The sequence below is a fragment of the Pectinophora gossypiella genome, chromosome Z, assembly GCF_024362695.1.
Source record: "Pectinophora gossypiella chromosome Z, ilPecGoss1.1, whole genome shotgun sequence".
Taxonomy (NCBI): domain Eukaryota; kingdom Metazoa; phylum Arthropoda; class Insecta; order Lepidoptera; family Gelechiidae; genus Pectinophora; species Pectinophora gossypiella.
In genome coordinates this window covers 24,738,588-24,762,883 of record NC_065433.1, presented here as the reverse complement: position 1 = coordinate 24,762,883, position 24,296 = coordinate 24,738,588, and the positions used below count along the sequence as shown (strand labels likewise).

The 24,296-nt window shown below is 38.0% G+C and overlaps 2 protein-coding genes across 2 annotated transcripts in view; both read right to left on the bottom strand.

Moving 5' to 3' along the window:
- Nucleotides 1-4,513, bottom strand: part of LOC126380289 (atrial natriuretic peptide receptor 1) — a 206,382-nt gene extending 201,869 nt beyond the window's left edge. The window contains exon 1 of the mRNA XM_050029595.1: nt 4,473-4,513. The gene's annotated coding sequence lies outside the window, so the exon portion shown is untranslated. The remainder of the gene's footprint in view (nt 1-4,472) is intronic.
- A 6,422-nt stretch (nt 4,514-10,935) lies between these two features.
- LOC126380346 (F-box/LRR-repeat protein 7) overlaps nt 10,936-24,296 on the bottom strand; it is a 73,687-nt gene continuing 60,326 nt past the window's right edge. Inside the window, exons 4-8 of the mRNA XM_050029715.1 lie at nt 22,583-22,727; nt 20,617-20,802; nt 14,862-15,007; nt 12,496-12,669; nt 10,936-11,409 (exon numbers count right to left, since the gene is read on the bottom strand). Coding sequence (XP_049885672.1) covers nt 11,197-11,409; nt 12,496-12,669; nt 14,862-15,007; nt 20,617-20,802; nt 22,583-22,727 — 864 coding nt within the window. The 3' untranslated portion in view covers nt 10,936-11,196. The remainder of the gene's footprint in view (nt 11,410-12,495; nt 12,670-14,861; nt 15,008-20,616; nt 20,803-22,582; nt 22,728-24,296) is intronic.

The following is a 24,296-nucleotide window of genomic DNA, read 5'->3' as shown; positions in this document are numbered from 1 at the left end:
TAAGGCAGTTTTAAAAAGGAAGAAATGCGGGTCTTTGATGCGATGTCGGTCGGGTTAGAGGATTTTGTTAAAATATAAGGATTAAAGATATTTAAAATATCCCGTGTTATTTCTATATCCCACAGGTATACAAGTATCTACTGTATTGGAATTACTTTCCGCTCTAGATTTGTATGAAGGTCCTAAAACTGAGATAAGACAAAGATATAAGACGTATAATTTGCTCTATTTTATTTCAATATGTACGCAAATTCGCACTGGAAAGGTTAGACGTTGTACAAGGGAAACATTTAATTGCTCTTTGGATCGGCAAAACGAGTTTGCCGGTTTAGCTACAGCTATATTTCGTCTTCCGAGAAAATGGTAAAATTCTTCCGGAAAAGTTGTACTGCTCCTAATGAGAGGCGCGGCCTAGGATAAAATGTTAAATATATGATGTCGAAAAACTTATGGGTCCCACGACAGATGACGATAATGACTTAGGGTTGCAATGTTGTTTACATTTGGTGAGACGCACGTCTATTACGTATATTGGTCGTCGCACTGAAAGGATTGCTTCCTCCCTCATGTGGGCTCTGATGTGGACTGCGACCTCATCTACCCTGGTTATTATTGAACCAAATTGGCCAGTACTGTCTCATTACATGTAGGTACACAATGAACGACATTCCATGCTACTTTCGCTAAAAACTAGATGACACTGTAAAGCTTTAACATAACATACATAACATAAACAGCCTATATACGTCCTACTGCTGGGCCCAGGTCTTCCCTCAGTCAACCGGAGGGGGTATGGAGCATACTCCACCACGCTGCTCCCCTGCGGGTTGATGGAGGCGTTTTTACGGCTAATAGCCGGGCCCAACGGCTTAACGTGCCCTCTGAAGCACGGAATCATCTTACTTTTTCGGACAATCAGGTGATTCAAGCCTGAAAAGTCCTTACCAAACAAAGGACAGTGTCACAAAGTAATTTCGACAATGTCCCCATCGGGAATCGAACCCGGACCTCCAGATCGTGAGCCTAACGCTCTAACCACTAGACCAGGCAGGCTGTAAAGCTTTATAGGATAAAAATACGTAATTAGCACGTTAAAATAATTATTTTTAATTATGCCCGAGTAACTCGGGCACATTATTCCAAAATACAATATAACGGCAGAAGAATAATATACGTATAAAAATAATTGTTGCATTATCATGCACCGTATTATATATCATTTGGATCACATTATGTTGCTACCTATATTGCTTCTCTTTATTTTGATTAGAATAATAGTGGGTGGAAGATGGGTGTAATAATTAGGGTCATCATTTATACCCAAAAAAAAGATAAAAGTTGCATATATCTATTATCCATGAAATTAGAACGTTACACGAAGGAATGGAATGTAGGAATGTAGCCTGGAAAGTCCCCCATTAAGTAATTAAGTACACAGTAGTAATTAGGTATATTACGCTGCTTACTGAAAGAGAAGCTTTATACGTTATAGATATGGCGCAGCCGCGCTAGGACATCGGGGCAGCAGAATTGTACCCCGGATACTTCATACAATTAACCTCTACACAGACACTACACATTGACATTATCGTACACGCGCATCTGTGTGTGTGACGTCTGACGTCTTACGATTCAAGTCTAAACTATGTTAGGGGGGAGGAGGGGTAAACCTAGCTCAAACGCTGGTGGGGAGCGGAGAGTTGCCGTTCCATACGTAGTATTATGCCTTGTTTTAGGTACGAGACATTTAACTGATTTACCGTTAGATTTTCAGGTGAACTTTATAATTTGCCTCCACTCCCTACCCGACGTCATTATCGCTAGTCGCTATCTTTACACTTTATGCTATACCTACTATAACGTAACACAAACAATGAATTTACTTTTCCCAGAAATTGTAAAATAGTATTGTAGGTTAACATCACAAAAAACCTCCTCCAGCTTTCCGCATCCAATTCCTATTATCCGCCTTTCGCACGCAACCACTCTTACTAGCCTTAGGCGTTCTTCACTAGGTAAGTAGTTATCGTATAAGGTTAGCTACCCGTGTACCTACCTGCTTCAATATTACTATATTATAAATATGGATGTATGGTTGATCGTACCTTGCGATCGTCCCACACCTTATCCCTTAATATCCCTGTCCATTCCACTGACTTATATTCTCGTTCTTTCACTCTGCAGGCTGTCCTGTTGTGGTACTCTTATTCTCCTTATATGTATTATATTGTATAGACTATTTGTATGTATATGTGTATATATGTGTGTATGTTTATTTATATATATATATATATATATATATATATATATATATATATATATATATATATATATATATTGCTTTAGATAAGTAAGTATATATTATTTATTATACTTTTTTGATTGATTGATTGATTTGTATGTTTCGATTTAACGACTGAATTTCGACAGTACACATTACTTCGACACGCAGCGAACTCCGAAAACATATACCTAGATCGACAAGTCATTGCTTCGACAGACAATACTTAGACAAGAAACACCTTCGACTGTCTATAAGTACCTATTCGTTAACATAAAAACTACTAACTTTAATAAAACTTTACAACAATATTACTCGTATCAACAATATGATTAAGATAATTTATCTCGGCTCACGACCTATCACGTTGGTCAAACAGTAAGCACGGTGTGACTACCCCAATTGGGATGCAATCGTGAGATTACGTTATGTTTATGTATGTATTTTATTCTATTAGTATTGATTTCTTTAATTACCTTTGTATCCTATTAGTTTCAAAGTCGCGGCTTGAACCACTTATCTTCCCTAAAATGTTGCCCAACAGACGCGACCGGTGGGTTTTGCGGACAATTTTAAGTTTGCTAATTAAGCGAGTTAGGTACGTAAGTAGCTTCGTATCTTTTTAAGAAAACTTCGAACATAAATAAGTAGTAGCTACTCATTTCTGACCATGTCTTGCCTAACCTACTTACATGTGATATCAGCATCAGTGTAAACCAGAAACCTCTTAGCCAGCCAATAGTATCAGTTTAACGTAATTACAATAACCGTTGCTTTGTGCTTAGTAATCCTGTATTTAGTTATGTCATCATCTCCTTAGCGTTATCCCGTTGACACGGGGTCCGCTTACCTAACCTGAAGGTTTGACAGGTCCGGTTGTCTACAAAAGTGACTGCCTGTTTGACCTTCCAACCCGCGAAGGGAAAATCAGACAAATTTCACAATCAATGCAACGCATTTCTCTGGAATGTGGATTTCCTCACTATGTCGTCGTTCACCACGAGTTTATGATCCAGACAGATGAATTCGAAAACAATTTCAAAAATCATTGGTTTAGGCCGGTGTTCAGATTCGACATTGACTACATTAGTTATAAATGTGCTAAAATATTTTATAGGCATGAATGGTAAACATTCCAAAACATAATGCCACATGAACGACTAAACCAAATTTTTCTCTTGAACCAATTTTTTTCCATGGCTCAGATTACCTACGTCATTAATAAAATGTGTATCTACCTTCTTGACTGCGAGTGTAGAAGATGCGAAATTGGCGGTCGGGAATTCGCATTTTATTTCATAAACCTTAAAATATTTTTTTAAATCCTATCAGATTTAAACGGGTCCCAGTCATAATACAATAGATACCGATAAAGTTATATTAATTAACGATGGTGCTGCTTCAGGTGAACAAAACTTAATTTAAATTTGGGTTGACCGTTTTAAAAATAGTGCCGTCCTTTACTTAAGATAAGTACAAGTAAGAGGGAGTAAGTTTTGGAACTGACAAAATAAATTTAAATTAAGTTTGTGTCTGAAAGAATGAGCACCAATAATAAACAACGTTGTAGAAATGTAAATTTTTGGTAATTTACTGTCACTTTTTTTAATTTGTATTTTTTATATAGGTAATCCTTTACTTTCGCATCCGTTAAAGCTGGATATAAAACTTTCCGTCACATTACGGATGGGACCCTGCTAACACCGTGAATGATGGATGAGCATAGCCTCTAAATTAATTACCTACGTACTAATCCATATACCAAAATGACCCTTCAACGAATTTAAGTAAACCAATTTTCATGTGTCCATTAGCTATAATCAAAATGCAATACAGAAACATAGTAAAATATGCTTCGCACACCCCACGATCGATTATCCGACTACTTATAAAGATATTATTATTAATTACACATCAATTAAATTAATCAAAATAAACAAAAATAAAACGGAAAAATGATTTCAATGAAAAAATCGATTACTCGATTATCGATTACTTGTGTCGCATGAAAACAAATTACAAATTGCAGCTTTAATTTATTACGTAGGTACCTTCTGAAAATAGATTAACTTATAATAGGCATGTAATCTGATAATGCAGTAGGTAGAAATAAATGTTAAAATTTTGTTGCGATATTACAGGACGTAAAATATTTATCATCTAAGAATCTATAACCATGTAAATTACTTACCGATAATGTTGAACTCCGAATGAACAACTGTAGTGTAATTTCACAAACAGCTTAACAAACTGGTGTTTCCACAAAAGCACACAAACTTTACTTGCGGCGTAAAGTGAGTTCCCCGTCGTAAACGCGTCTGCCTGCGCCGACACGCCAAAACGGACTGCAAATAATATTATTGTTCCCTTACCACGATACACATATTATCTAGCAAAACCTTTACATAACCCTACCAATAACAAAAGACTAAAGTTATCTCACTTTCTATGCAATCAGTGGCTGCCTACTCGAACATGGAAAATTAAAAGTGGGAAATTACTCCACCGAAAAATTTTGGACGCATCGATACGCTCTCTGATAAGATACCGAACAGTCATCACTCAATAATATATTAAGTAAATTAATTCTAACTGATAACACAATTTAATATAAACCCTTTTATCATATTCGAGTGCTAGATATGGCTTTGAACAATATTGGCATGATACAGTCGTGATTTCTGACTAAATTGCTACTTTTATTGAGGAAGGACAATTTATTGAGTGAGTAAATATTCAATTTGGCGTTGATTATTAATGTCCCGTTTAAAACGTCTTTATCTTTAATGCGTCATGAAGTGGAAGTAATTCCTTCCGAAATCATCCGAGGAAAATGGTTTGCAGACCGACAGGTACCTACCTACTTCTGAACGGGCTGTCTCTTGAAATGTTTGAAATTCACAAATTATTTTTGTCGGTGCCCACTCAACTGCTCTGGCTCGCAACTCAACTCTACAGAATACGAAAACTTTACTTGGATTTGAGTTATCTCGGAGCATTCAATCAATTCGATTTCTGTATGGTTTCTGATTTCTCATTCTTCCACTTTATACAAAAGTTTTGCTGTCGGTAGGCAATATATTAAATTAATTTTAAGTATTCAATGCAATGCCGAATATAAGAAGCAGTCATCCATCAATGAAACAACCAAATGGATAGGTTTAAAGGCGTGCTTTTTTAGAACCCTCTGAATAGAATAGCTTTTCGAGCTCGCTGAAACGGCAATCTCACCGCGTGTTCAATTCCTGATCGGTTAAAACTGTCACGTCATCGGGGACAGACTTGGCATGAAATTCCTCTTGATTTTGCTTTTCTCCTCACATTGGATGTAGACCATCATTACGACGCATTGTTAGGAGTATGATATCTTAGCCGCGTGTCTCTCTCACCACCCCAACTTTTAGTACTCTAACTACTTTGAAAGCATTCTAGGCTTACCAACTAAAAAGGTTTTACTTTTAAAGATAAGTAATATTCAAAGATATTAAATTTGCGTCTCGCTTTTATAGCAGGAGATTAATTGAATCATATCCAAATCTTATTTGTCTCAGCGAGGGACGCTATCGTCCGGGTTTGTCCAATTAGACATCGGAACTTCTAAATTTTCAGTTGGATAACGCATTCGGAACATTCCTTTTTAGAATCAGTCAAGTTTCAGAGACAATGTACCTAGGATCTGTATCCGTCTACACAAAGGAAAACTTATAAGAAAACTGATTGCCCTTCAAATGTCAGATTAATTCAGTGGCTTCCGCCGTAGTTACAGTGTTCGTCTTACTCGATTCGTAAAGACATTGCAGCCTGAATCGGCTCTATAGGTACTCGAAATACCTAGACAGGCTGCAAATCTCTATAAGATAACTCCGTGCTTCGGAAAGGGTGTTGTTGGACCCGGGTATTATTTACTTAAGTAAGTCGTTATAATAAATCACGTTAGTTTGGCGGCGCAATAACAGCTGTCACCTACTATGTTGGTCATAGACCAACCAAAGTTTTTTACGTTACAGAATAACACACATTAATTAGTAAATAAAATAATATAACATTTTATATTTGTTGAGTAGGTCCTAAATTTAATTTTACTCCATACCACTTCCTTTGAGGTGACACCAGTGTCCAGCAGCGGGACGTAAGTATACTTATAGGCTATTTATGTTGTAGGACTTGTAGGTTTACTTAATTTATAATTGAACTATGTGGTTGAGGTCAACTAGAGGCAAGTTGTCTGACGAATTATGTTTATGTTTTTATTGTGTAGGTACATACATAAACTGCCTATATACGTCCCACTGCTGGGCACAGGCCTCCCCTCAATCAACCGGAGGGGGTATGGAGCATACTCCACCACGCTGCTCCAGTGCGGGTTGGTGGAGGTGTTTTTACGGCCAATAGCCGGGACCAACGGCTTAACGTGCCCTCCGAAGCACGGAATCATCTTACTTTTTCGGACAATCAGGTGACTCAAGCCTGAAAAGTCCTTACCAAACAAAGGACAGTCTCACACAGTGATTTCGACAATGTCCCCATCGGGAATCGAACCCGGACCTCCAGATCGTGAGCGTAACGCTCTAACCACTAGACCACGGAGGCTGTTATTGTGTAAGTAGGTACTAAGTATAAAATTTGCATCGATTTTTCTGACATTACAAAGAAAAAAACCCGATATAAAGACTACTTTAGAATAAGCAAGAACTTATTTACTGCACCGGGTCAAGCTTAGGGCGAGAGGGTTTAGAGAGTGCGATGAGTGTAATATGTACTTGGACGGAAAATGTTTAGAAATTGGCCTGAAATACACCCCGGACACTTCATACAAAAAACCTCGTTTTACACAGACACCACACATAGACGTTATCTAATACACGCGCTTCTGTGTGAGTGACGTCTGACGCCCATACGATTGAAGACTAAAGTAATCGCTGCCGCTGGCGGGGAGCGGAGAGTTGCTGTTCTATACGTAGTACGTATTATTCCTTATTCTATGCCTGAAGTATAGTAGCTATACACAAATATACTTAGTACCCGGACCCGGATAAAGTACCGTGTAGGAGATGACCCTAAAACGCCACCCATATTTGCTGTTTTCTAGACAGGTGTAAAAAATACAAAATTATTGGGCTTATTCATTATCTTAACAACGGATCTCACAATAAGGGAGCAGAAATCCCTGCTAAGTATTTTTTTTTTATTTATAGAAATAAGTAAGTCATAATAATACCCTTACTCTTTTTTTGACGTGACTTACTGAATTGCCGCAAACCGCATTAACCACTTAGCCGGACCCGTTCCAAAATTAAGAGAACAGGCCTGAGGAGAACTAAACGACCCTAGTGGGCCGCTGTATGAGGGAAATCGTGGACCATGCTCGCGGGGTCGCGGGGTTTTGAAGTGTTTGTTGTGGCGAGCTGATTGGCCACCGCTATGGCTAAAGTAATCGGGTCGTCACAGTCGTATAGTATGACTCCGTTATTTTTCAGTACCGTTCCTAAGCGGTATATATTCGGAGGTCGTAACTACCAAGAGATATGGTATGTCTTATCTATAAAGTAAGTATAACCGATGTAGGTAGTAGATATAGGTAGGTATTTTGTAGTTTGTAGATTTACTGCTTGTATAATTGTTAATCTACCGAATAATAAACAAAAAAAATAAAAATAAATCTTTTCAATTTTTTTGGCGATTGAATTTAACAGATTTTTAACGTTTTTTATACATTTAGGTACGTACTTACAGGGTGGTTTTTATTCTCCCTAATAGGTACTTGCTAGGCTTAGACGCCAATGATTCTAATAAACATTTCCCAAGGGACTATAATGTTGAAGCATCTAACAGCATCATACTGTTTTTTTTTTAATAATAATCCCATTCTTTCTCTGTAAAAATAATATAATTTAATCATAAAAACTAAAACAACAATGGCAATGAAGTTACAGTTAACTAAATAAATTTTACACTCATACCTTCTCAAGATATTTGTTACATACATACATATTTATATTGAACAACTAATATTAGTCAAGTATCTACAACTCGATGAACAAACATTGCATTTGATTGCCAATTAAAACTTGATAAGCAAACCGTTTTACCGTAACTATGGCACATTCAATTATTTTGTGTTTAATGTGTTTAAACCTTTAAAATGAATAGTGACAACTTGTAGGCATCAAATGTGTATCTATCAGGCCGTTTTCGCACTACATCCGATTTTTATCCGATCCCAGTCCTAAAATGACGAACAGTAGAAAATTACTAATTATTAAGATATCGGATGGATATGCGCAAGTTACCATAGAAATAGTTAAACGGCCACTTAGAATCGTCATGGATTCGAAATTTGACGGACTCGGATGGGATAAGAATCGGAGTAGTGTGAAAACGCCCTTAGGCTTAAAGCCATTTGCTTAAAGCATACTTTATTTCTTAAAGATACAAGACAGAACAGGTTACTCGAAGCAATCTACATAAATTGTTATGAAAACTCACTACTTTGTACATTATATTATAAAAAGTTATAGTAAGTAAATCAACGTTATATAATACTTAATAAAATTAATATCCTTTCATTTTCGATAAAACTCGTCATATTTTGATGTTTGTGCTGATTCTGGCAGACACACACTTAATTTTAATTTAGTTTGACAGTTTTAAAACTATCTCTATCTCTGTCTTTCACTCGTCGTAAGTGAAGGACGGCACTATTATTAGAGATGTCAGCCTAAAATAAAATAAAGGTTTGTTTCCATCAATGAATCGTAAGGCAACATCTCTATTTTTGCATCTTTCTCACGCCTTTTCTAAGTTTACTGTTTGTTTAGAAGTGTACTGTTTAGAACAGCAAAAATTGCATACCTAGATACTTTAAATACAGTGTTACTTTCGATAGCCAGTCATCATTAACTGAATGGCTATCGGGGGATACTGATGTAATAATGCAATATGTCATTACTTAAAAAAACATTATCCTCTGTCCTTATCTCACTCTAAGTAGGGTCAGCATTACTCCCCTTACATTCATCTCTATCAGTGGTCTTCTCAGTATTCACACCTTTCTATCTTTCTTCATACAATCCATCCACACTTTCTTGGGTCGTCCCGTACCGGTATATCCATTCACTTTCATACTGATCACTTTATGCTAACCAGTTGCTCCTCCATTTTATAAATTCATTTCTTTTTTTTCATTATGAGCACTTCATACATCTTAACGTCATCCTAACCTATCCTAACATTCGCATCTCTGCCGCATGAAATCTTCTTTCATCCGTCTCTTTTATCGCGCAACACTCGGAACAATACATCACGTAAGTGTTATGATATGGCCGTCTTTTAAATCTTCCCTTTGACCCTCAGAGGCATTCCGGGATTACATGACTGTCGAGCCTCAGACCTGTCGCCATTTCATCTTATTCGTCACGTCCCTGTCAATGTCGCCATCATTTTGGATCAATAATCCGAGATACCTGAAATGGAGCAGACTAGTTGGGATACATCATTTGAAACTGGATGTGTCACCGAAGTCGCAGAACAAGTGCTCGATCTTGGTTCTACTGATGCTCAGTGCGACATTTTCTAGTCTATCTCGGCATTTTTCCAGCCTGCTCTGTATCCCGGAAGCATTTTCTCGATGAAAAATCACCAGGATGCCTCTTCCTGTTTGTCTGACGTCAAGGCATCCTAATCAGGAGGAACAAAATATCGGCTTAAAACGAGTCGATCCTTGATGTATACCCACTGCCTCACAGAACCTATCGGGAACACCAGGCTCACAGCGGACATTATTATGTAAAAAGAAACAAAGTAAGTATAATATTTTAATAACACTTGCTCGTTCTTAGAGAAAATCACGGGTTATAATATCGCTTAGGATACATTTGTGATTTTTTCTTAGATATCAATGTACCTATTTTGTTCTCTAGAACAACAAGTCTCTAGCCCGTCGCGTTTGCTACGTTGCTCTCCGTAAAATAGCTACACCCCGCGTAAAGTGTCGCGTACCGATTAACTAGACCCACAATAACTAAAGCCACTTCGAACTTTACAAATCATTAACCAGTAATGCTATACTTAAAATCTGTAGATACTTGAAAGTGATAAGGAAATTATACTTCGTTATGAAAGTTACACATTTGTAAACATTGCTTAAATTTAGTTTAAGGTGCTGACTTTGGCGAACTAAACTTAATTTTAATTTAGTTTGACCGTTTTAAAAATGATGTCCTTTACTTACTATAAGTACAAGAAAGGGATAGAGCTTTGGAACTGGTAAACTGAATTAAAATTAAGTTTGTGTCTGCAGACAGCAGCACCAGTAAGTTTTGACTAAAACTATAAAAGTACCTAAACCAAAATTCGCCATAGGAAGATGCTTGCTGACGAGACAAGCACATTGTCTATGAATCCAATCATGTACTACATAGAAAAATATACTGTAGTAGGCCTCTACCCATTCAAAATAATATTTGCAACTGGATAGAAAAGAACAAAGATGTTGGTACCATTCTCCCGCGGGCGTCATGTAATCCGTACGTGAACATTATTGAACGTCTACCTTCCTACGTATCGTATAAAAAAATCCTTCTGAATGGGTAGGATAATATGTATATCCCTGTGTTTGGAGACACAATCTCGTACGTTGCTTTCTATATATATACTTAGTTGAAAAAAGTATACTTCCTCCGTCCTTATTTTACATGTACTTATACTTTTACACATTTTACATTACACATTTTAAGGACAAGGTTCCTGAAATACTCGCTGGGGAGAAGAATTTCAATCGCTCTTCCTCATAGCCATTGTCAAATATTTCACAAGAATTCGTCTTTTACGAAAGGTTGCGAAACCGTATCGTAGCGTACCCAACTGAGCTTTATAATTTCCAATTATATAATATTTAGAAAGGAAACGGAATATTATCAACAGAATCCGGGATTGGTGTGTTCAATGACACATCGTTTGCAGTACTTTTTGACTGCTCTGTACCCTCGCAGGGTGACGGGCGTGTCCTGTATGTTGAGCTGGGTGAGTCCGCGGCAGTAATAGGCCACGGCCTCCAAACTGTCGTCGCCTATCAACTCGCATCCTCGCAGTGCTAGCTTCTTCAAGTTGGGGCAGCAACGCGCCAGTATCTGAAACCAAACGCCTCGAGGTCAACCCGTCGCGCCATCTACGGCGTCTAACATCAAACTTGATACTAAACGAGGCATAAAAATTACATTGCTAGAATTCGCAAATATCAAAATACGCCTTTTCATAACATGGATAACAAAACATACAAAAAACGATTTGCAAAACAATCGCGGGCGAAATAGGGAAATCAAATATTCACATTGGCAACGTTTAACATTTCGCAGAGCAAACAAAGGCGCAATTAAAATACATAATAATTTCAGCAGCTTTTGTGGAACACATACACGTACAATACAGTAAAATAATTTGCGAGTGGTGAAATACAAAATAAGGTTTTGTAAAGGGACAATTTGATATTATTATTTGTACAACTCCTATATTTACCTAGCCATTGAATTATTGTATTTACGATAGGCGCTTGTTGGGTGAGTACCAACCTAATCACAGTTTACAATATATTCTCATAACTTAGTTAAAAAACCCTATTTTTAACCGACTACGCCGAAGCAAACAGGATGGTAACACACGATGAATTTGCAAATTCTATTCGTGAAAAACCTCTCGAGAGTTAATACAGATAAGTATATTTACTAAATAAAAGCCAGACTTTACTTGCTTAAAGTGTCATAAAAGAGAGGCAAAGCTCGGCATGGTAAATCAATCATAAGTGATGTTTATATTAAATATGTATAGCATAATACTCTCGAAGGTAAAAAGTTCACTTATTTTTTTACCTTCATGTACCTATTTAGACACCTTCGTCAGGGCCCGACAGGATATCACATGGTTGTAGACGTTATAAGGATACCAAAAGGTTCGCCATCCTTCATAGAAATTTTTAAAGATTTCATTCATCTACCCAATCATCATCTTCTTCTAAGCCTTTTATCCCCTGTAATAACAGAAAAACAGCTTTTGCAGGCTCTGTAGCTTGCTCCCATGACATGCCGAGAGTTTACCTTCGCCTGTTTGCGTCTACCCTATAGTCGTACTCAAATCGTCAATCGTGACGTCGCACGGGGAAGCCAGTTTAGGCGAAAATTGTGACGCCTGATTTCTGGACACGGTTTCCTGTATTTAGTTACCTGCAAACCAGCTTCGGAGACATCGGTGGCACCGAGGTCAAGGGCGCGCAGCCGCGAGCACCCCCGGCCGATGGCTTCCACACCGTCATCCCCCACGGCACCGCACCCTCGCGCGTTCAAGTAGCGCAACTTGTAGCAGCGGCGAGCCAGCGTTCTTATGCCCGAGTCCGATACCTTACAATACAATATAATAAGGTTTTGTACATAATTATCTACTAATTATACTATGTATGGCTGGTTAATAATATAAATGCGGAAGTAACTCTGAATTTATGTTATTAATGACTCCGATTTTAGACACATCCTAAGTTTATTTTAAGTTATACCTGTCATTTTCTTATCAGCCGAAAATATGTTAAAGAAGTGGCGTCATAGCCCTTCAAAGACACGTTTGCGTGAGAAACAAACACAGCTTTCATATTCGTATGTCAGTCACTGTTTAAAATTCTCTTTGTAATTATCATGGAAAGGAGAATTTCTTTTAACATTCAAATGTCACGCTGCCTCGTAATTATACTGGAGTACCCGTGAAGACGTGGAGGAACGAAATCAAACTGAAAATAATGAATCGGGTGTTCAATATTAATGAGACACAAAACTCGCCTGTTTTGCAAATGAGCTGCAAACAAATTTAATTAGGTGCCTCCAAAACGTTGTTACAAATATACATAATAAATCTGCCAGCTCGGTAGCCTCAGTATTTACTTTTGTTCGTGTAAATTTAAAACCTTAGGGAAGGTGGTCTCAATAAAGTCACGTTCCAAACGGTTTGAAAAAAAAATGTCTGGATGTCAGAAAGTCGTGATGCGACTGAACAATTCAACTAACTATTAGCATCCCTTTAACAAAGCTCACATCATTCGCAGTTGTGAAGTTAGTTCCGATTAAAATTTCTGTTGTCGAGGATCCTACACGAATACAATTATGAATAAGCTTAAGTATTCTCTTTGTTCATTTCAAATGTCAGGGTGTAACTCGCTGCTGTAGAAACTAATTTATTTGAAACTAGCTTACAGTCCGCGACTTCGGTTCCCAAATAATTTGTTCTTCTGACCCTTTATTGTTCTTCCACTGGCAACCCCTGACGACGTGCTTTCACAATTTCACATTACCTAATAGGGATATTGTTTATTTTTACGAAGCTGAAGGGTTGACACTACAATGCTCCCGAATATACCTAACTTTGTATTTTCGCTCGAGCGCCTACGTCACTAGTTCCGCACCGCGTGGGTAGCGAATTATACCGAAGGCTTCGAGCCTTACGACGTTTATCGCCGTAGATAGCATTCGCTGCGTCTAATAAAATTCTTCGAAACTCGCGATATAAGTAACCAGCGGAATCCGTGGAAAGTAAACTATATAAAACTAGGAATATATTTTACTAAATGTCATTAGTATCACGGGTAGAATTTTCTTTCCGTAGTACTACCAAGCACCGTAGTGGTACCAGGGGAAAATTACCAGTAGTAGCACGGGCAAAAAACGACCCAATGTCCTTTTCTGTGCTCCTAACAACGTGTAGGTATACAAACATGATGCTCGGTTGCTAATAAGGCATGATAGCAACAAATAAACAAACACACTTGCACATTTATAACATTAGTTACAATAATAATAGAAAACATTTCCGCTTTGAACATAATCGCACGTGATGGGAGATACAAGTGTTACAGACAGAGCTTTATTCCGTGCACTTTGTATTGAAAACTAAAAGTTTATTAATTAACAACGTTGTGGTGAATTACTCTGTGGTTTTAGAAGGTCACGTAAGATAAGTATCGCAACAGAATTTAAAGACATAATATTTATTCTAGGAATAGGTATACTTACATTATTTGCGTATTCTTAATAGCACACTATTTATTGTTAAATCCAAGCTCCACGCTAACTACTTATTACAATTCAATGCTTTAGCCATAATCGTTAAAAGGTAAAACGGTCATGGTTCATAAAGACGGCCGCGGCTCAAGCGCAATTGTAAATCTCAGTTAACTAACTAGGAAATCAAATCATAATAGGTTTTCATATCTTTATGGCGGACGTAAATTATGCATGTGCCGCATGTGGTTATACAAACGTAGCAGCCTAGTTGGGAGAACGCTTGAGTTTTATTGTGATTGGTTGAAATCCATGTTAGAATCTTAAATGATTATCATGTGAATGGTGAAAGAAATCGTAAGGACTACAGAGAAACATGATTTTGAGGTACGAGACCTAATTTGTAAGAAATTGCGCTGGGTTTGCCTTCGACTTAGAAAGTCAGATAGGTAAGCGCTTCTGTAAAAAACGGGACCTGTAAAATCTTGAGATTAGGTAAGCGGACTTTGTGAGAAACTTGGTAACGCTAGGGATATGATAGTACAAACCTGAGTACACTTGGCCACGGAAAGGTATCGCAGTGCGGGACCGAGCTTCGCAAGCTCGTACAGACCGAAATCCGTGACGCCGGTACAGTCGGACACACTGAGCTCCTTCAAAACACAGTATGAGGAAATCCATCGAACACCCGCGTCTGAAATTAAAAAGAGATATTGCCTGATGATGGAGTTATAGTAAAAGTAGGTCGTAATATAATTTGACCCGGCAGGAAGAGGATGTAGATGTAATTACATTAACTTGATGTCATCGGGACACGCTGCATAGAGCTTATTATTTCTAAATTGTATTATATTATTGGTTTTATGTCGAAATTATTACCAGTAGGTATCTTAAAGGATAGGTATGTTCTTCATATATAAGCATACGAGATTGCAATATACATTATGTGTTCAAAGAGTTCAGAGAGGAGTAGGAGTATAATTGTACTACACCTCTGCCTAACCCTTTGGGGATACAAGCGTGATGCTAAGTTATTATCTCAAATAACAGTACCAGGTCTACCCTATATCATAGAATAAAAAAATAATAGGTATTGAGTATAGAACGGTGACTCTTCGCCACGCATCAATTCGTATCGGGCGCCGACCTCACCATCTCTGGGTCTTACTGTAGTAAGCCTCTAAGGATTAAGGGGGAAATCTCGGATTATCTATCTCGCTCGCAGTTACGTTTTAGGCAACAAACGGTAAGAATATGATTTTTGTACGGAGTGTCTGAGGTGTGCACAAATCGTCACTTGTTTCGATATTTCATCGCGTCGTCAGGGAGCTCGCCAATGAAATAGTTTTCCTCCCAGAGGAACACACACATTTTCCTGACCATAGTCATATCATAAGTCATAACTTATGTTCACGTCAGAAACATCGTAAAGCTCGTTCGATTCTAGGTTTATGACTTATGACGCAGCAATGATAGCCGCCAGGCCGATGTAATTCACCCTTCATTCAACAACATAAAAGCTCCTTTAGAAAAAGTTTACTCGGGTTTTCAGAAATTGGTTTCATGAAATTATCTGAATACCAACTTTATTATTTTTCTACCCACTATCAATGATCAAACGTGTTAGCATTTGCGAGTTTCTGGAGAGAACTACGGCTCTGGCACCTATACAGAGTGTTAGTGACACCGTAAAGAGTACTGTGGGGGATGATTCAACCCATGATTCCGAGTTGATATCAAATGCAAATTCCTGTTGGAAAATTCATGATTTTTTGCGCTTTTTTTAATTAGTTTCAGTACCATTGCAACGAAAAATTCCACTTAATATCTACTCAGAATCATGGTCCAACTCATCCCTCAAAGTTTACACCTGTATATCAACTCTTCAGTCGCTTCAGTCAAACCGGCTAACTCAAATAGGTACGTTTGTACAAATAGCGATGTAGTAGCAATCTGAGTGCGTCAAAAAGAAGATTCCATGATACATACAAACAAACCTCAAAGCTGACAGATAGATCCCACGTATCTAAACCACAGAGTGGGTTTGCTAGAAGTGTATAGTACGAGGTACTTTGAATCTCGCCGGGGATGTATTGACCCACCTAAGGGTATCTTACAAACACAAGTTGAAAATAAACTGAGTTTTCTTTTTTATTAAACCCTAATCGGATTACGTTCTTGGAACAACCTAGAAAAATAAATTTCCGTTGCCATGACGACTAATTATAAATGTTACTAATCCCGTTTAATTGGCAGAAAATACGTTACGATTTCGTTAAATATTTCATATTTTACGGTTCAATGTTTAATTTAATTTAATATTAACACATCGATAACATCATTGTTGTATTTTATATGAAGAGTAGATTATGTTATATCTCCCCGTAAGTCTCGGGTTCGGATTCCCGTGAGGACATAAAATTACAAATACTTAATATTTTTTTAATCCTTAGTTTGGTCAAGTCACAAGTCATTGCAGGCTTATCACTCGATTGTCCGAAAGGAAAATGATCTGTGCACGGGCACGTTAAGTAATCGTCCCGTCTATTATTTACCTCAAAAAGTGTGTAGTTGTTACATGAGTCATTTCAGGGTTGATGAGGTCACTGATCTGACAACCCACATGACAGAAGACGAACGCGTAGAAGCGGTGAGTGCCGCCGTGTGTAGGCGTTTAGGCGCGAGAAGTAGTAAGCAACTAGGCGTGTCTCAACCACTCTGAGGCATATCGTCGCCTTATTGTTAAAACCACGTAACCACCATTTTGAAAAATATTTTTCAGATTAGATTTTCTATATCCGAAACTCGATTTCTTCCAGTTAACTTGGGTCTCGATTTTTACCCGGTTTTTGACCAGCGGGTCTAAAAAACCATATTGTTACAATTGATCTAAGAAAGCAATATTGCTATTTGATATTTTGTTTTCTTTGCGCACTTACTTTTATATGCACAAATGTAAAATTGCAATATTCCTTTTTTTAGATGAATTGATTTGATGTGGCCTTCTTAACCCCCCTATATCCAAAGCAGCTTATTTTGCGAGGTTTTGTTACCAAAACTGACATTCGAAGTTATTATTTTTTTATAAAGTATTAAAGAAAACCGATATTAGTTTATACACATTTATATCGACATCCAACATTCATTATACACTCACATTTGTTTCGATTATTTTATTTATTCAATACGACTAGCAATCATTTTCGCTCCCGATCGTCAACTGTGTTCTTTTCTTGTTTTCTTCTTATAAATGTCCGCTGTTTCTTTTTAAAGGACTACACCATAGAGTTTTGGCCAAAGGAGTATTCGTTCTGCGACAATAAAAGGCGCTTACATATTATATGTATGACCATTACTAAAATTCCCCGCCCCGGAACGCGCGCTCTCGGTATCGCTATTGTGTATGGAGGGGAGGTAGAACTCGTGATAATCGGGCTCTAATTAGCACGCGGTTTTAACGCGTTAAACATTCATCACACCCCATATTCACTGGTTGTTATATTTTAGAATAGAATAAAATATAAATGGTTTATTTTTAAAGGGCGCCAAACACAAAAAAAGACAAAAAAAAAAAACAATTACAAATGATGTAACAAGAGATGTTTGTCGAAATGATCATAAGGTGGTGGTGTACGTCCTGAGATAAAAGGGCCTCGCTCAGCACAAGTCGCGGCGTGAACCACGACGCTGATATTATGTGGACCCTGTTCGGTGGCGCACGAACATCGTGTTCCATAAACAAATGGTTCCATAATATTATACTGTAATTCCAAATTACTTTAATAGAATAAGAGTGTACATAAACAAATATTATCGCAAATATGTGTAAATACTTAAGGTTAGAATAAAAAAGTAAGTTATTAATGTAGGTATAACCAGTAAATAAATGTAGTAATATAAACAAATAGGAAATCCATAAATGTGTATTTTTCGTGTGTGTGTGTGTGTGTGTGTGTTTCTAGTTGGAATTTCAAATGTTGGATACTTAACACAGAATGCAGTCACCGGAATCCACTGTAGCCACATTTGATATTGAAATCCTCAGTTCAGCCCTCACGGCACAGCAACCGCACCGCGAATTAAGTATATCGAGGGCTTTGACCAAAAGCCGTAAGTACGAGATACGTCTGTCTACGTAGATAGTAAATAAAGTTAGGTTTAGTGCTCCAACTCGACTACAGAGAAATCAAAATAGGAAACTATTCTGTAATCTGAGATTACATTGTCCATTATCTCGAATATTCTCTCTGTTTACAAGCAATAATTATAGTTCACTGGATTTAGCAGCGATATCTGTCAATTCAACAAAAAAACTCGTATTAGAGTAGGTTTTATTTTACATTACATAGAATAGAATATTATTGGAATTTGTTACGGATTGTTAAAATGGTAATGGGCTGGACGACATTGTAACAAATATCAGATCAATTATTTATATGAATCCTCTTAGATGGCTTCTTTTTCAAGTTTAGCATTAACATTATGTACGGTCACGAGCATTAATATGTATACACTTTGGTACCATGTCACATTAACTTTGTTGACAAATTGAACTGTAAGTCTCACTAAATGTCAAATATGTTAGTGCGACAGAGTCCTAAAGTGGGTACATTATATTGCTCATGACTCATGACTGTACATGCAGTGTTGTACTCTAAGTAATGAGGCAATTGTATTTAACATATATTTTGTACATTCTTTTTGTAATGTATATTGTACTCATTGTTGGAAATAAATAAATAAAATAAATAGCATTCACTGCATTTATTGGCCGAACCTCTCATACGTATAATTCGCGCGCCACGCGGCGCGGTTGCCGTGCCGAACCTTTTGCGCATATAAAAGTAAGTGCGCAATGTCATATACCATATACATACAGAATGGCTTTTTAGATGAATAATTTAAATTTAAAATTGAAGCATCAATGGCCTTTTTAACCCCCAAACCATTTGATTGGATTCTAGTTGGTCTGTCATATATATTGTGCGCAGCGGAGAAACTAGGTATGCGGCTTGCGGGCTGCGGGCAGCAACAAATCATTGCTGAACAATAATTTGAATTCTCAGTTAATCTAATAAAGTTGTCGCGACTGTAAGTGGCTGTGATTACAGAAAATTACCGTAATGATGGGGCTATATTGATATTTAATGGTGAAATTACCAAGTCTAGTCGGAAACGACGCGACATTGATGCAAATATAATAACCGTGATTTATGAGATGTCATTATTAAGAACGGTGTGGCAACCCTACAAATGGCACAAATGGTACAACTTTATAAAAACAAATCTTGTTTTCATCTGGTGTTTTATTAAAACGAGTAAGTAGGTACACTTTTTATACGAAGATATTTATTATTACTTACATACTTACACGCAATGCATCAAATGTTACTGGCAATAAATTTATTTTATTCTTATTCTTATTCAAATAAAAGTTTCGAAGAAAAATTGCCATGTAAGAAAAATAAATAGCATAGTAGGTAACCTATGTGTCCCTTGCCAATTCAAATCCATCACTGATTTGTTATATTTAGGATTTAATATGGATGGGACGGGATAACGGCTGTTATCTTCGAAATACGTCAGTACCTACCATGGCCTTCTAGCCCATACATCTTCACCAACCCTCAGTGAAGCAGCGCAGTTGGAGCTACATACCCCTACGGTTGATGGAAGGGCCTAATAAATATTAACCGACTTGAAAAGTAGTTTTGTCTGTGTAAGAACGAGAGTTTGGAATGGAGTGTTTTTTTACATATTGTAGATTTGCCGCAGATGGCATTAACTACTTAGCCGGACAAATGGGGAGCGCTGAAGGCTCTCACCCGGTACAACTTTTAAGACAACATGCCTGAGGGTGCCCATTTGGGCGCGAACCTCGGCTCAGGGCGTCGTCTGAGAGGAAAAACATTTTAAAGTATTAATCGACCCTAGTGGGTCCATAACGATAAGCGCTGATTGCGGGAGGAATGGAGTGGAGTCGGTGGTGCTAAAAGAACAGTACATAAATGATTATTACCTCCTATTGTAAGTACTTCTTGCAGGCCACAATACTTTGTGCAATAAAGAGTTTTTATATTGTATTGTATTGCATTATTATCTAAATAAGAATAAGGAATAATACTATGTATAGAACGGCAACTAACCTCACCAGCGGCTGAGCTAGGTTTACCTGACCTGTCTTCAATATACGAGGGTTACTGGCCACACACAGAGATGCTCGTGTATGATAACGCCAATGTGTAGTGTCTGTGTAAAACGAGGTTTTTTTATACGAAGTGTCTAGGGTGTAGTTAGGTTTACCTGTGACGAGAACGCAGCGTCGTAGGTAGAGGTACAGTAGTGACGGGCAGGTGTGCAGCAGGGCGCACAAGCCGACGTCGGTGACACCGCTGCAGTCAGTCAGGTCTATGTACTCGATCAGGGGCCGCCGCGACGCCAGCCGCCCTTCCAACCACGCCCACTCCGGCCAGTCCACGTTTGGGCAACCTGCAACATTCAATATCTAGAGAGTCTGAGAGAGAAAACGTTTATTACGTGTTAGCTTTCTTGTGTCGGAGTTCGCGCCCACCTTGACACCCCGGGGCCTGTTGTCATTAACTTGAACCTGGTGAGAGCCCTCAGCGCTCCTCGTTTATTTGGCTAAGTAGTATCTATCTGAGGTAAAGCTACAACAAGTCACATAGAAAAAATAAGCCTAACTTGCTGGCAACCTGTCTGAGCTGATGATAGCTGATAGGTACCGGATAGGCACGCTTACCAAAAAGTGGTGAAAAGGCCAAGTTTTTATTATTATTATTAGAGAACTTCTTATAACTTCTTTTGATACTTGTTGTTATGTCCAAATACATCTAGAAGGAAAGCTATAATTAATCTATGTCAATTTTCAAACGAGTTTATGGGTGCCTGAAATTCACATTCAATTGAATCCAACATAATCCCTCAATGTTGTTTGACACGGCAACATAATCATAATAACTATTATGTCGTGTTACTTAAGTAAGACGTGCTTATGATATTAATTAAGTTCCAAATATACTATAGAGTAGGTAACGTCGTCGCTTACATAAATAACGTTATTAATGTAGCCTAATAACACTAATAGTAAATACTTAGCGTCTATCGACGAAAACATTACGGAAGTACGAAATACATCAAGTTGTTTATGGATCAGATAAGAAAAACAGTCTTTTGCGTACATCCAATCACGAACAAACGAGTAAATTACAGCACAATACACTATAACGATGAATCTATGAAAAAAATAAGATACATTTTCCGCAGTGACTTGCAATTACGCTATTTCCTCTACCATTGTTCACAGAGCAGTATTATTATACTATTTTTTTTACTTACGAACCAATTTCAAAGAGAACCAACATAACTTTTGTAAGTACAGCCAAGTTAAAATTGAATGCAGAAGGAATTTTCTTCATTCCCCTACCAATTAAGATATTCCTAATTAACGTGAGAGACCTAAGGTTTGTACTATTTATGAATTCTCCGAAACTGAGCCAGTCGGTTTGGGCAACGACAGTTCATTATCAAAATTATATTTGATTACTTGTGGCTCTGCCCACCCCATTAGGGATTACGGGCGTGAGTTTACATATGTATGTTTAGAAACAGATAGATAATCCAAGTTTGTTAAAAATACAAGCGTTTGTCTTCACGAAAGCAATATAGCTAGTTAATCATGAAAATTAGTAATTCAGATCGCTTGGCTCCGCAACTATGCTACATTTTGGGCTCGTAATTGGCATTTAGCAGGTTACCTAGCGCGATAAACGTAGCCGGATCCGCCTATTTCAGGTTAAATTAGGCACGCGTCAAATAGCGTTATCTATTCAACCCGTGGCTGATCAACCCTGAGCTGAGATACGCCGCCGTCATGCCACCCTCAAACATGATATTGATTTCGGTTTAAAATTACCGAAAAGCTCTTAGCGAGCGTCAACCATTATGCCAGGAAATAAATGTCATCCGTGGCAATTCTTCTTCATTCGTGTGGGTTATAATATAAAGTCTATAATATGCGAACTGGATTATTACTGAGCCGCCAAAGGCCTCTAACGGTTGATGTTACGACTATACACTGACTTCAGTAAGTAGTAGCTGGGACCAACCCAACTAGGGAGAGTCTCACGAAGTGATATTTTTGTTTGACGTGTCCCCATCGAGAATCGAACCAAAGACCTCAGGATCATGAGCCTAACTTTAACCAGTGGCCGGCGAAGGCACTTAACATTGTAGATGACGAATATCTTACCAGTGAGATCGAGATGCCTAAGATCAGCCAGTTCGGTAATGAGCGGCGCAAGCGCACGCGCGTCCATAGTGGTGGACCCCAAGATGGCCAGGTGCGTCAGGTTGCGGAAAGTGGCTGACAGCAACTGAGCGCCAGCCGCTGATACCTGCAATAGAAGTCAAGTTATAAATGCTTTGTCACTGTATATTAGGGTACTTACCTAGTTTACTGATTTTTTCTTTTCATTTTCTGAATTTCTTGTTTCAATATCTCAAACACCGGAGATATTAATATTTAAGTCAGTGGTGGGGGAATGCTCCGCCATATAGTAAATCTGCAATTGTATGTAACAGTTTTCATAGCTTGTGTGGCACTAGGAACATAATTGTGATGTCACCACACCCCGGACACATTATACAAAAGCCTCGTTTTACACAGACACTACACATTGACGTTATCGTACACGCACATTGTGTGTATGACGTCTGATGACCATACGATTGAAGATTAAAGTAGGACCGAGGGGGTGAGGGAAATCTAGCTCCGCCGATGGTGGGGAGCGGAGAGTTCAGTGATTTAAGTGAAGGTAAAAGCTTCTTGCGTAAGAAGTAGCACCTATCTAATGGTGGTATTAATAAACGAATCTCAGCTGAGACTGCCCTCAAGATCATGCTCAAGTCTCTGTTTTTATATGAGAACTGTCACATTGTCATGATCTTAAGGGCAGTCTCGAAGCTGAGATTAGTGTATTACTACCACCCTAAGTATGTCATGCCGGTTAAATTAGGTATAGTAGTAGGCAGCCCTCAGACGTTACACACACGGATGCGCGTGTACAATAACGTCAATTTGTAGTGTCTATGTAAAACGAGGTTTTTTGTATAAAATATCCGGGGTGTGCTTTGAGTTAGCAAGGGAAATTTAAATAAGTAACGTAATACGGGAGTTGCGCGCCCATATTTCTGCTCGAACATTAAAATAATCCCGCCCAGGAAATGCTCCGGGTGCTTTAGATTAGAATAACATTTTATTCAGATTTTTTTACAATAAAATGGAACAAAATTTTATAGCTAGTTACTAAAACATTGCTCATTGAAACTGATTGATTTAAATAATAAATCGTGTTATTAAATGTCACAGGTGGGCTGCTAGGTACGGTCACGAGCTTTTATACTTTGGTACCATATGTCACATTAACTTTTTTGACAAATTGGGCTGTAAGTCTCACTATATGTCAAATATGTTAGTGCGACAGAGTCCTAAAATGGGTACATTATATTGCTCATGACTGTACAAGGTATATTGTTGGTAAAATCTGCGCTTCTCGTATATCGGGCACTGAGTTCCCCGTATTGCTGTGAGCAAACAATTTCTGTGAACCCGTGATGCGTGGGACTGTAGCCCACAAAGGATCGACCCTGTTTGACTGTTTGATCATATCCTTTGTGACTGACACGAGATTGACGTAACACGTCAAATAGAACGCCTGAAAAATGTGGACATTAAAAATTCGCAAAATACTCGACCGATGTATAAACATGGAATGTTTGCATGTTTATATTTACGGAGGCCCCAATGATAATGCAATAATCGAAACCAAGGGGGTAAAAAAGGGTTATGTTATGTAATGTACGGATTTATTGTTCTAGCAAGTAGGTACTAGCTGTGGTAGCCGGTAACCTAGTTAGAAGAACGCTTACTCTCATTGTGAGGTGGCAGGTTCAAATCCAGCAAC